Source organism: Scyliorhinus torazame, chromosome 2 (assembly GCF_047496885.1).
Source record: "Scyliorhinus torazame isolate Kashiwa2021f chromosome 2, sScyTor2.1, whole genome shotgun sequence".
In the NCBI taxonomy this organism is placed as follows: domain Eukaryota; kingdom Metazoa; phylum Chordata; class Chondrichthyes; order Carcharhiniformes; family Scyliorhinidae; genus Scyliorhinus; species Scyliorhinus torazame.
Genome location: NC_092708.1, coordinates 267,091,706 through 267,106,041, shown reverse-complemented (window position 1 = coordinate 267,106,041; position 14,336 = coordinate 267,091,706). Strand labels below are relative to the sequence as shown.

General features: G+C 46.2%; 2 protein-coding genes across 2 annotated transcripts in view; one reads left to right on the top strand and one right to left on the bottom strand.

The window, feature by feature from the left end:
- sptbn5 (spectrin, beta, non-erythrocytic 5) overlaps positions 1-12,229 on the top strand; it is a 400,397-nt gene extending 388,168 nt beyond the window's left edge. Inside the window, exons 69-72 of the mRNA XM_072486950.1 lie at positions 5,266-5,364; positions 7,790-7,911; positions 8,799-8,933; positions 9,775-12,229. Coding sequence (XP_072343051.1) covers positions 5,266-5,364; positions 7,790-7,911; positions 8,799-8,933; positions 9,775-10,001 — 583 coding nt within the window. The 3' untranslated portion in view covers positions 10,002-12,229. The remainder of the gene's footprint in view (positions 1-5,265; positions 5,365-7,789; positions 7,912-8,798; positions 8,934-9,774) is intronic.
- An 826-nt stretch (positions 12,230-13,055) lies between these two features.
- pcmtl (l-isoaspartyl protein carboxyl methyltransferase, like) overlaps positions 13,056-14,336 on the bottom strand; it is a 74,975-nt gene continuing 73,694 nt past the window's right edge. The window contains 2 exon segments of the mRNA XM_072486927.1: positions 13,056-13,329; positions 13,789-13,958. Of these exon segments, the coding sequence (XP_072343028.1) occupies positions 13,317-13,329; positions 13,789-13,958 (183 nt within the window). The 3' untranslated portion in view covers positions 13,056-13,316.

Here is a 14,336-nt window from a genome sequence, read left to right as displayed (position 1 = left end):
TGTTGGTATTAGCACAATAGAGAGGGATAATCTAAGTTTAGGAAACCAGGATGTAAAAGCGCTTTGGGTAGGGATGAAAATGATAAGGGCAAGAAGTTACTTGTGGGCGTGCATTACAGGTTCCCTAACAGTACCCACGTGATGGGTGAGAATACAAAACAAATATTGGGAGCAGAAAGGTACGGTGATAATCATGGGGGATTTTAATCTACATATAGATTGGAAAACTCAGATGGGTGAAGGTAGTCTAGATGAGAGGTTCATTGAATGTTTCTGTGATTGTTTCTTAGGACAGCACATTCTGATGCCAACCAGAGAACAGCTATACTAGACCTGGTATTGCGAAATGAGATAGAATTAATGATTTCATGGTGAAGGCACCCAGAGGTAGCAGCAATCATAGTATGATCAAATTTTACACTCATTTTGAGGGAGAAAAGAGTGGATCCAAGACTAGTATTTTAAACTTCAATAAGGGCAATTATTAGAGCATGAAAACAGAGTTAACTAAAGTTAACTGGTAAATTAGGTTTAATGATAGGTCAGCAGAGATGCAGTGGCAGCCATTGTGATGAATATAGAAATTGATATATACTATATTCCATATTTGTGGCCATAATGCTGTTAAAAACCCTGGTTTAAAATACATACAGGCAGAGTGTCTGCTAAAGCTGTGATTAAAAAGTCATAAAAGGTGAGGTCATTATTGATTTTAACCATTTACTTGTTTACAGAGAGATGGCTAATGGAATATTGTTCTGGTTACAGAAGATTCACTGGGGGTAGATAACTTGAGGGAATGTATTTAGACTTAGCTAAGCAGGTGATGAGACATTTTTGTGGGAGACAGATGATGTAATTAATGTGAGGAGGCAGATTTGTCTGTAGTTTGCAGTTTTGCCAGCAGGTATGAGCAGAGAGTCGGACAAGAAGTGTACAGAATTTAGCTCTTCGCAGGGTCTCTCCAAAAATCTCTACACAGAAGACCACAAGTAAACCTGTTGTGTTAACTTTATTTATAAGTGGCATTTGAATTGTATTGGGTTTGCTTGGTTGGAATATTTATAGAGAAAGTATCAGGCATAAGTTAAAGTTTTTTTCCTTTTATTTAAGAACTGTTTAACTGTTGATTGTAAAGTTTTTTCTTTGATATTAATGTAGTTAATTCTGTGTTTAAATTAAAAATTTATTTTAATATAAAAGTCACAGTCATCACTCATGGGGTGAAGTATCCTTTCCTCACAGTTTTACAAATTGAAAGATTGTTTGGCTTTCTCGTCCAGTGTCCTAATAAAAGTTGGGGCCTGGTCCGGTATCCTAAGGGGATATTTCAGAATACACAGAATAGATACATCCCAAAGAGAAAGAAAATTTCAAGGGGAGGACTAAAAAGTTAAAGGTAGTATGAAGCTTGAAGAAAAAGCATATAATTGTGCAGGGATGGGTGGCAGGCCAGAAGATTGGACAGAATATAACCAAAAGATTAATAAGAGGGAAAAATTAGAGAACAGTAGAAAGCTAATCAGAAATTTAAAAAGTTTTTAAAAGTGAGCATTGGTCTTATACAAAGTAAGTCTGGGGAATTAATAATAGAAAATAAGGAGATGACAGATGAATTGAACAGGTATTTTGCACCGGTCTTCACTATAGAGGATACAAGTAACATTCCCGAAATAGCTGTAAATACCCAAAAGATGTGCAAGCTAGGTGGATTGGCCACACTAAATTGCCCCTTAATTGGGAAAAAAATGAATTGGTACTCTAAATTTATATTTAAAAAAAAGAAATAGCTGTAAATTGGGAAATGGCAGGGGTGGGGGGATTGAAGAAAATTACAATCACTAGGGAAGTGGTACTGAGCAAATTGTTGGGACTGCGAGCTGACAAGTCGCCGTGTTCTGATGGACCTCATTTAGAGTCTTAAAAGAAGTGGCTAGTAAGAAAGTTGATATATTGGTTTAATTTTACAAAATTCCCGAGCTTCGAAGAAGGTTCCATTAGATTTCAAAATAGCGAATGTAACTCCTTTACTCAAAAAAGGAGGGAGGCAGACAGCAGGAAACTACAGGCCAGTTAGCTTAACATCCGTCAGAGGGAAAATGTTAGCTGCCGTTATTACAGATGCTATAACAGGACACCTAGATAATTTCATGTTAATCAGGCAGAGTCAACATGGTTCTGTGAGAAAAAAAATCATGTTTAACCAAATTATTGGAGTTCTTTGAAGAAGTAACGTGCTGTGGATAAGGGGGAACCGAGAGATGTACATACAATATTTGGATTTCCAAAAGGTATTTGATATGGTGCCACATCTAAAGTTGTTGCGGAAAATAAAAGATCACGTTGTAGGGGGTAACATATTGGCATATTGGATAGATGATTAGCTAACTAATAGAAAATCAAGATAGGCATAAATGGTTAATTTTCTGGATGGTAAGATGTAATGAGTGGGAATGCCACAGGGATCAGTGCTGGGGTCTCAACTTTTTACAATTCATATAGATTACTTGGATGAAGAGACCCAAGGTATAGTTGCTAAATTTGCTGACGACACAAAGATAGGTAGGAAGGTAAATTGTGTAGAGACAATAGGAAGTTACAACAGGATGTAGATAGGTTAAGTGAAAGATCTGGCAAATAGAGTATAATGTGGGGAAAATGTGAAATTGTCCAATTTGGCAGGAAGAATAAAAGAAGCACAGAGCTCTGAGATGCAGAGGGATCTGGGTGTCCTAGTGCATGAATCACAAAAGGCTAATATGCGGTGCAGTAACTAATTAGGAATGCTAATAGAATATTATTGTTTATTGCGAGGGGAATTGAACACAAGTAGAGACGTTATGCTTCAGTTTACAGTGCATTAATCAGACAACATCCGAATACTGTGTACAGCATTGGTCACCTTATTTAAGGAAGGATGTAAATGCATTGGAAGCAGTTCAGAGAAGGTTTACCAGAATAATACATGGGCAGCACGGTAGCATTGTGGATAGCACAATTGCTTCACAGCTCCAGGGTCCCGGGTTCGATTCCAGCTTGGGTCACTGTCTGTGCGGAGTCTGCACATCCTCCCCGTGTGTGCGTGGGTTTCCTCCGGGTGCTCCGGTTTCCTCCCACAGTCCAAAGATGTGCAGGTTAGGTGGATTGGCCATGATAAATTGCCCTTAGTGTCCAAAATTGTCCTTAGTGTAGGGTGGGGTTACTGGGTTATGGGGATAGCGTGGAGGTGTTGACCTTGTGTAGGGTGCTCTTTCCAAGAGCCGGTGCAGACTCGATGGGGCGAATGGCCTCCTTCTACACTGTAAATTCTATGATCTATGAATGGGCTGGTTGTCTTATACGGTGGAGTTTAGAAGAGTAAGAGACGACTTGATTGAAACCTTTAAGATCCTGAGGGATCTTAACAGGGTGGATGTGGAGAGGATGTTTCCTCTTGTGGTAGAATCTAGAACTAGGGGTCACTGCTTAAAAATAAAGGGTCACCCACTTAGGATGGCGATTAGGAGAATTGTTTTCTCTCAAAAGGTCATGAGTCTCTGGAACTCTCCATCAAAAGGTGGTGGAAGCAGAGTTAAATTCTTGATAAGCAAAGGGAAGAAAGGTTATCGGGGTAGGTGGGAATGTGGAGTTGAGGTTAAAATCAGATCAGCAATGCCTTCATTGAATGGCGGAGCAGGCTCGAGGGGTAAGTGGCCTATTCCCGCTCCTAATCATATGTTCATATTGAATATTCTGGAGTTTCTGTTATTCAGGCTTCCTCGAGGAAAGAGAAACCTAAGTTCAAAACCATGGAGAGCAGCATCATACACAATCTATCTACCCAGTACACTCTGGGCCCTGCTCAATCCCCAGGTATCCTGCACCCTGGGCCCTACTCAATCCCCAGGTCTCCTGCACTCTGGGCCCTACTCAATCCCCAGGTATCCTGCACCCTGGGCCCTACTCAATCCCCAGGTATCCTGCACTCTGGGCTCTGCTCGATCCCCAGGTATCCTGCACGCTGGGCCCTGCTCAATCCCTGGAGATCCTGCACGCTGGGCCCTACTCAATCCCCAGGTATCCTGCACCCTGGGCCCTACTCAATCCCCAGGTATTCTGCATTCTGGGCCCTACTCATTCCCCAGGTATCCTGCATTCTGGGCCCTGCTCAATACCCGGGTATCCTGCACCCTGGGCCCTACTCAATCCCCAGGTATCGTGCATCCTGGGCCCTACTCAATCCCCAGGTATCCTGCACTCTGGGCTCTGCTCGATCCCCAGGTATCCTGCACGCTGGGCCCTACTCAATCCCCAGGTATCCTGCACCCTGGGCCCTGCTCAATCCCCAGGTATTCTGCATTCTGGGCCCTACTCATTCCCCAGGTATCCTGCATTCTGGGCCCTGCTCAATACCCGGGTATCCTGCACCCTGGGCCCTACTCAATCCCCAGGTATCGTGCATCCTGGGCCCTACTCAATCCCCAGGTATCCTGCACTCTGGGCTCTGCTCGATCCCCAGGTATCCTGCACGCTGGGCCCTACTCAATCCCCAGGTATCCTGCACCCTGGGCCCTACTCAATCCCCAGGTATTCTGCATTCTGGGCCCTACTCATTCCCCAGGTATCCTGCATTCTGGGCCCTGCTCAATCCCCAGGTCTCCTGCATTCTGGGCCCTGCTCAATCCCCAGGTCTCCTGCATTCTGGGCCCTGCTCAATCCCCAGGTCTCCTGCATTCTGGGCCCTGCTCAATCCCCAGGTATCCTGCATTCTGTGCCCTACTCAATCCCCAGGTCTCCTGCACTCTGGGCCCTGCTCAATCATCAGGTATCCTGCATTCTGGGCCCTGCTCAATCCCCAGGTATCCTGCACTCTGGGCCCTGCTCAATCATCAGGTATCCTGCATTCTGGGCCCTGCTCAATCCCCAGGTATCCTGCACTCTGGGCCCTGCTCAATCATCAGGTATCCTGCATTCTGGGCCCTGCTCAATCCCCAGGTATCCTGCACTCTGCGCCCTGCTCAATCCAAAGGTATGCTGCATTCTAGGCCCTGCTCAATCCCTGGATACCATGCACATTGGTCACTGCTCCTCCGGTTTCCTGCTCGCTGGGCCCTGCTCTTCCTCGTATCCTGTGTTCTGAGTCCCCACTATTAAAGCTCCCAGCCAACTCCAGAAAGTGGGAAGAAATGTTGTACTAACATAATATTGAATGTATTCTGTGAACTGGGTGGATTGTTTGGGATCTGCTGCTGAATTATAATAATCATACTGCTTCTTTCTCCCAAGGGAACCATCCAAGGCAAAGTCTCACCTCACTCCAGGAAGCCCTGTGAAGACTGGGATCCCATTGGGGAAACTCGGAAGCAACAAAGATTTACTTCCCAGGTATGAGGGATGAGGGAAATAGAATGCTTGTAACGGAGGACTGGAATTGTGCTCTGGCTGTACTGCGGCTCCGACCAGACTCCCACATACTGTTCATGTTGTTTCAGAGTGTGCAATTGATTCACTGCTTTGATGTTATCATTTACTATCACTGAGTTTTACTGTGTTCCTCCACAACTGTAGCTTTAGAATATTGTTTCTGGGGATGATGCAACATAACATAATACATAAAATATCACTGTCATTCAATGCATTATATAACATTTTTGTACATGTCTGTTATGTTGAAAAGCTTACGTCAGTAGACACTTCCTGTCTATAAATCCTAACCCCGTTGCCACATTCTTTCCACACATTTGTGCCAACTATTTGTTATAAATCTCAATGTCCACATTCTAAATAAAAAGGTCCATTGTCAGCGAGCTCCCATCACTGTCTTGTTACTTGCTTTGATCGTTAGGGAATGCAAAGTGATCTTTTCCCACAAAATGGTTTCTGAACATTTTTCATCATTGAGTAAACTCTCATTCTGGACAACAGTTTCAAATAAAAACAATAAAAATTAATGTTTCACAACAGTATGATTAAATTTGACCATAGGATTGTCTTTTAATATGTACAGTGGCCTTTTTAGTTGGAGGACTAAATCCCTGCCAAGAGTCCTGGTGTCCTCGGACTGTTTGACAAGGGGAACTTCCGGTGGGTGGAATTGATGTGGCACAGTTGGTTAAGGGGAGAAGACGGCGGACATCTTGGGGAGGGCCTGAGGATGAGCGAGGGGTGGACCTGGTTAAAGGGGGGTTACAGCTGATCAGTGAGAGGAGGGGGGAATGTGGCGGAGCACCCGGCTCAGTTGGCTACGTGGAAGGTTTGCGGTTTGAATGGCCCGGTTAAAAGGTCTCGCATTTTAGCACACTTGAGATTGAACTCAGATGTGGTGTTTCTTCAGGAGACACTCCTGAAGATGAGGCTGAGGAAGGGTTGGGTGGGGCATGTATTCCATTTGTGGTTGGAGATGAAGACGAGGGGGGAGGGGGGGGGGGTGATGCTGATCAATGAGGTGGAAAGTATAGTAAATGACCCTGGGGGTAGGTTTATGATGGTGAGTGGGATGTTAAAGGGAACGCTGATGGTGCTAATGAATGTATATGCCCCAAATTGGGACGATGTGGATTTTCTGGGGCAGGTTTTGGCACCTGAACACGCACCTGCTGATTTATGAGGGGGGGGGATTTTAATACGGTACCGGATCCTGGGTTGGACCGGTTATGCCCTCGGTCACTGAAGGTTTCGACCATGGCAAAAGAAATGCTGTGATTTATGGAATGTATGGGGGAGGATGGACCTGTGGTGGTTTGCAATGCCAAGGGCAAAGGAGTTTTAATATTTCTCGCACTTGCACTGGATGTACTCCTGGATTGATTTCTTTGTCTTAGTTAAGACGCTGTTGGCAGGGGTGGTTAGATCGGAGTATTTGGCGATTGTGGTCTCTGACCACATGTCGCATTGGTTGGACTTGCAGGTGGCAATAGGTGAGGCTCAGCGGCCGCAGTGGAGGTTGGAGGTGGGTTTGTTGGCAGATAAGGGGGTTTGCGAAAGGTGAAGGTGGCCATCCGGAATTGTGTGGAGCAGGATAAGACGGGAGAGGTGTCCGCCTCCTCTTTGTGGGAGGTGTTGAAGGCGGTAGTATGGGGGCATTTTTATCAATGCGGGCGCAAGGGGAGGGTAGAGTGGGCTGAAAGGGTGAAGTTGATGGGAGGACATTCTGAGGGTGGATCAGAGATATTCAGTGGGGCCTGAGGGGTTGCAGTTTCCAAGGGTTCAACGGGAGAAGGTGTAGGCACTGGGGGCCCTGATTGGGCTGAGGGAGGTAATGGATTGCATGGGATCGATCCAGGCGGGGAAGGGCTGGGCCCAGATCGGTTCCTAGTGGAGTTCTGTAAGAAGTTTGGGTTGGAACTGGGGCCTCTGCTAGTGGAGATGTATAATGAATCGATTGCGGGGGAGAGGGGGGGCGGGGGGGGGGGGGGGGGGGGGCTTCCCCCCCCCCCATGCTGTCTCAAGCTTCAATATTGCTCATTCTAAAGAAGAACAAGGATCCGGAGCAGTGTGGATCATGCCGCACAATCTCGTTGTCAAATGTAGATGCAAAGCTGTTGCCGAAGGTGCTGGCGACGTGGATAGAGGATTGTGTGCCAGGTTGATAGGTGAGGACCAGGTGGGGTTTGTGAAGGTGCAGCAGTTGTCAGCGAACATATGGAGGTTGCTTAATGTTACAATGATTCCCACGGAGGGACGAGAAGTGGAATTGATTGTGGAAATAGACCTGTAAGTGTCAAGTGCTGTACCCGACTGACAGTGTGAAATGATTCACGAACATGCAAGAGGTCATGATTTTCTTGTGGTTTTTTTTCATGATGTTTAGGAGATCTCCATCTTTCAGACTTAAACAAAGCAGCTCAACGAATCTGTCTGCACAGAGAGGAGAGGGCCAACTGGACAGCTGCAGAAACAATAACACCATGCTGGGAATGAACAAGGCGAGAGGTACCTCAGCACTTGGAATAGCACGTATCATAGAGCTCACTCACTTGTTAGGAACAATCATTTGGTGATGTGGCCTGAGCCACACTGGCGATTGGAGAGCAGGCTTGTGGTGGTGAGTTTGGAGAGAGCTGGGTCACTTGCCGTGGCAAGTGCAGAGACACCCAATGTGTGTATTGAGGTGAGAGTGTGGAGAACTGGGACATGTGTTGCGGCGAGCGCAGGGAGACCAGTTAGTGTATTGTGGGGTGAGTCGGGTGACATAATGCGGAACTTGCAGAGAGAATCAGTTCACTTACCATGGGGAGTGCAGGGAGAGCCAATTTGCATATCATGTGGAGTGTGGTGGGAGGCAGTTTGTCTATCATAGGGAATGTTCATTTGCGTATCGTGGGACATGCGGTGAGAGCTGGTTCACCTATCATGCGGAGCTTGGTAAGAGCCGGTGTGCATATCATGGTGAATGCAGGCAGAGCTAGTTTGGGTATCATGGGCAGGGCGGGGGCAGCTGATTTGCATATTGTGGGAAAAGCAGGGAGAGTCGGTTCATGTATCATGGGGAGTGCAAGGAGAGCCAGTGTGCGTATCGAGGGGTGGGTTGGACACAGCTAGAAACAGTGTGAAACAAAGCAGTCTGCCCAAGGGCTGGGGGCAGATGTCTCTGCACCACTGAAAATGAAAACTTCAAATGCAATCCTTCATGAGTAGCTGGGTCGAAGCTGCCCACACCTGGTAAAGCTTCAGTTTGGTAAATTATACTGTTCATAGCATGTCTTGATCCTCCTCTGGCACGTCCCAAACACCATTAACCCATCAGACCCAGCTGTTGGTTATGCCACATTTTCTGCTCCAGCATTCACTGATATTACGTTGTGTTATATATTTCCTAGATCCCAATGCAGCGAGTAATTCAACAGGAGACGAGCAGTCCGTGTCGGCCCCTCCAGAAAAACCTAGTCACACCTACTACAACATCCACCCGTATCCAGAAGGTGGGGAACAGAAGGATCTGGGCCTGAGCACAGGTTAGTGTTATGACCTTTTTATGAAGCTCCGGAATGGATATGCCCCAGAGCAGCCCTGTCCGCAGCGAGACTCATAGCCCAGCCCAACCCGCCCCTGGTCACAGGCTGCCCTGTTTAACCAGCTAATCACCGTACCATCCATTATCTGTGCAAGGGACTTTTTTCCCCAGGAAACATGTTGGAAAACAGCAATTGCCATATCATTTTGAAATTTGTGTATGAGGCTGGGATTAAGATCAGAGTTCATGGACACAGGAGAGGGAGCTAAGACCCACTAGGGTGCAAAATGATGGTCCTTTAACCATTCCAGTATAATCTCCCACAGTAACATGGCCATGGTTATTGCAGGAATTGTGACTGCACTATGTACTGTGGGGGCCCAGCACAGCTTCCCACTGCTCCCAGTCACCAGCACGCACTAACGTTCAAAGTGCTAAAAAGAAATATACATCAAATTTCAAGGAGTCCACAATGCACTCTGTCCTGAGAGTGACCCTTACCTGATCTTGTGTCCCAAGAGAATGACCATCCCCAATGTTCCCTCTTAGCTGAGCATTGTGTGGCCTCATAGGATTCAGGAATGTGCCACGCAGTACAATAAGCAGGCTGTGCACAACCAACATTGCCTTTCAGGTAGAGAAGTGTGTTGCTGTGCAGCAATTTTGAATGTACAGTGCAGTGCAACAGGCCACAAACAACAATGAAAAATTAGGAGGAACACTGAATGTCACACCTGACTCCATATCCTGAGAGTCATGTAACCTGACCCTGTGGCTAGGTACAGCTGTAAGTAAATAGAGACTGTTCTTTCTAAAAATTTCCAACCTCTTATGCCTGCCAGGTACCAGACAGATATTGGGGAGTACCCCCAATCTGTGTGTGGAGCGAAGGCACCCGGACCTCTCCATGAGCCGAGAGGTGTGTGAAAGTCGGCGAAAGACCTGGGAGCCAGCGAGCACAGAGACACCCAACACTTTCGCGATGCCAACGTGGCACCACACACAGGACACAGAAAGCAGGAAGAAGAAGGATAAAAATGTTTTCAAGAAACTTTTTACAAAGAAGTAACTTAGAGCTGCCTCAACCTCGCTCTCTGACTGCAACATGTAATCAAGAACTGCACAATGCCGAGCTTCACAATTGTGTCTTATCTGCAGCAACTCTGTGTGTGTGGGGGGGGGGGGGGGAGATATAACAATCTGGTACAGGTGTTTTATGTGGAAATGTGTCCTTCTAGTACATAAATAGAAACTGGAGTAGACAATTCGGTCTTTCACCCTACTCCACCATCCAATAAAAACATAGCTGATCTTCTACCTCATTTCCATATCCCTCAATTTCCTGAGGATCTAATATACTCAACAAATGAACATCCACAACCCTCTGCGTTTTCTTCACCGCTTACTTTCACATCGAACTTTGTATCTTTGGCAAACTTGGATATATTACACTCAGTCGCCATATCTAAGCCATTGATATAGATTGTAAATAACTGAGACCATAGCATTGATCTTTGTGGTACCCTACTAGTTATAATCTGCCACTCCAAAACATGCCCTTTGTTCTTGCACATTAACTAATCTGGAATTCATGCTAATACATTCCCCCCCACCAATTCTATGAGCCCTAATGTTGAGTTATGAAACTTATCTGACATATTGCCAAATGCTTTTTGAAAATCCAAATGGGCTACATCCACTGGCTGTACCGTAACCATCCTGTTAGATACAACTTCAAAAAACTCATCATATTTGTCAACAATTTCTCAGAAGTCAATATTAACACTGCTTCAAACTATCAGGTTGCGTGTCACATGTCCAGAAAGATAGAAACAGGTGTGAAATCGAGTGTCACTGGAATGCGTGAGAAGAAGTGTCACTCTTAAATGGGTGTGTGAAGAAGCGTGTCATTCTGGGATGGATGTGAAAAGGTTGTCACTTGTCACTGGAATAGGTGTGTGAAAGTGTGTTTCTGTAATGGGTGTGTGTTAGTGTTTCACTGGAATGGGTGTGTGAAATAGCATGTCATTGGAATGGGTGCGAGAAGAAGTATCACTAATGGGTGTGTGTAAAAGCATGTCAATTTGGAGTGGGTGTGAGAAAAGGTGTGTCACTCGAATGGATGCGAGAAAAAGTGTCACTGGAATGGGAATGTAAAAAAAAGTGCGGAATAGATGTGTGAAATAGCGTGTCACTGGAATGGGTGTATGAAAAAGTGTGTCACTGGAATGGATGTGAGAAAAGTGTATCGCTCGAATGGGCATGAGAAAGTGTCACTGGAATGGGTGTGTGAAATAGCATGTCAATTTGGAGTGGGTGTGAGAAAGTGTGTCACTCTGGAATGGGTGTGTGAATTAGCATGTCAATTTGGAGTGGGTGTGAGAAAGTGTGTCAATTTGGAGTGGGTGTGAGAAAGTGTGTCACTCTGGAATGGGTGTAAAAACATGTCACTGGAATGGATGCGTGAAATAGCATGTCACTTTGGAGTGGATGTGAGAAAATGGGTGTGTGGAAAAAGTGTGTGGAAGTGTGTAACAGGTTTGTCAGCCTGTACTTGAGCTGAGTTTTGAACAGTCATATACTGCAACAAGCTGTCATTATTCTCCCAAAACATTTGATTCCTGCATTTAATTTGAGACTAAAGCAAAAATCTGAACAGAAACTCTATTTCCATCTGATACAGATCTAGAAGTTACTTTGGGCAATCATTATGCTGCTCTTCCAAAACTATTAATTAATTTTGCTGCTTAGTAATACTGCATTATTAATGTACTGTGACTGGAGCCTGTTCTGTGTGGGCAGTTTCAGACTGGGTCAGTTCACTTTACCACAGCTAATCTCCTGCAAACTTGCTGAAACATGAGGGGAGTGATTTAATAAACTCAGACCTGGCCAGGATGATGGTAGCTTCATTCCCCACTCAATGCTGAAGTAATGACTCAGGCCTGGGAACCTGAATTCAAGCTGTGGCTTCTACTCTCTATCCAGTGCTTCCAGCTGGGAAGCGCGGGCAGGATTACAGCCCCATGCTTGAGCATCTAACCACTCAGAAACTAGGCCCACCTGTGAGTTGTACAACTGGTGGCCATAGATGTGTCTCTGAATTTGAGCCTTGGGAAGAGGAGACAACAGGCAGTAGTAACTGTGGCAATTTCATGCTTTCAGCTGAGGCGGTGTTTAAAAACAGTGAAGCAGGCCCATCGTAATCTGAAAAAGCGCAGCGGATGGTCAAAGTCATTCTCTTATCATTCTACTCTTAAAATTTAAAAAGCAAAATAAAATTGAGATTTGCATGAATGTCTCGTCATATTCTACCTTTCACCCTGCAGTGTAGGAACATGAGCTCCTGTACTTGCTATAGGGTGCATTCAACAGTTTGTACCAAATACAGGCTACACTGTGGAAACACGGGGCATCGGCGACAGCATCTTCCAAAACCCATGACCTTGCCTGAGGAAGAAGCTGCGCTCCGAAAGCTAGTGATTCAAATCAAACCTGTTGGACTTGAACCTGGTGTTAGACTTCTTATTGAAAACTAAAGGTAGCAGACACATGGGAACACCAGCACCTGAAGTTCCCCTCAGACTCGCACCACCCTGCCTTGGAACTATATCACCATTCCATTCATGATATTGGGTCAAAAACCTGGAGCCCCCTCCCTAACAACATTGTGGGTATACCCAACCTCGGAGACCAAAGCGGTTCCAGAAGGCGGCTCACCACCATCTTCTGAAGGGCAATTAGGAATAGGCAATAAATTCTCGCCCAGCCAGCGACACTCTCATCCCAAGAACAAATAAGAATAAATCATGCCTGCCCCATGTGGGGAGAACTTCAGTTTCAGCTCTCTGTACCTGGAAAGCTATAACTTTCTCACACTCTACCTGTGAAGCCCAAGAATTTGAAGACACGTTTCCCGGTTCCCATGGTCGATACAACCTCCATCTGGTATTTGCAGGTTACTGTTGCAATGACTCCAACAGTCGACTGTCCTGCCTGCACTTGGATAGAAAATGAGCGGCTGGACTAAACCTTCCAGAATGGGAGGCAGTTTGGGAGGGGGTGCAGAGGAGGAAATGTTCCCAAACAGCTACTATAACTGTAATAAGAATGCCTCAAAGTGTGCGAGTTGAGTAGATGTTTTATTGCAGATTCCACGATCACAGCACGGAGCTGCTGCTATGTTCTACATTCACACCAACAGATACTGACAGACGCCATTAAAACTTGCTCACTGACATCCAGCAGAAAATCCCCCTCTGCCCAGGCCAAGCTTTGATGTTATGAGAATGTGAGCGGTTCTGATGCTTAAACACAATGTGGGTCCACTGCACAAGGCCAACTCTCTTCAGGTCGGTGTTGGTGAGAATCGACTTCAGCTTCTTCACAGGTCACTCCTGTAATATAACAAACAGTGCGATTGGAGGGCGCTCCCTCCACAAAACTGACCACCTCAACCCATTCCCCCCTCTCCCACACACACACACACTCTGCCTCACTGGCTTACCCAATCCCTCGCAACCCCAACACCCACTGGCTCACTGACCCACCCAACCCCACCCCAATCCACCGGCTCACTGACCCACCCAATGCCAACGCCCCCCGCCCCCTGATCCACCCAACCAGCCCTCCCTGCACCAGCTAAAAGACTCACCCAATCACCACTGCACACCCCATTCCCCATAACAGCTCACAGACGTTCCCATCTCACTGACCCATCAAATCATACCCCCACCACTGACCCACAAACACCCCTCACCCACCAGCTCACTGACCCGCCCAACTGGGAGGAATGGTCACCCAATCCCCAAGCACACATCCCACTCCATATAAACACACACACTGTATAAACTTACCCTCTTAACTGCCTGTCTCGATCGGTTAAAGGGACATATATCACTCCCATCAGTGTTGTGCGGGTAATGGTTCCGTCCGCCAGCTTGTCAAACTGCTGCAATGACTGGCTTCCTCCGCCCGGACCAACTGGCACAACCATACGACCACCAGGCTTCAGTTGATACAACAGCTAAGGGGCACACAGAACAAGTAAGAGAGTCAGTATCTGTACCAGATTGAGGGGCAAGCATAATGAGTAGAGACAAAGTGCCTGTACCAGACTGAGGGACAAACCGAGAAAGTACAGACACACACTGCCTGTACCAGACGGAGGGAAATAGAGTCAATACAGACACAGTGTCTGTACCAGACTGGGGAGAAACAGAGCAAGGACAGAGCCGCAGGATCATAGATTCCAGCCCACAGTGCCTGCACCAAACTGAGGGATAAACAGAACAAGTAATAACAATCATCTTTATTCGTGCCAAAGGTAGGTTTACATTAACACTGCACAGTACCAATGTTTGAGTACACAGGGAGAATTCAGAATGTCCAATTTGCCTAACAA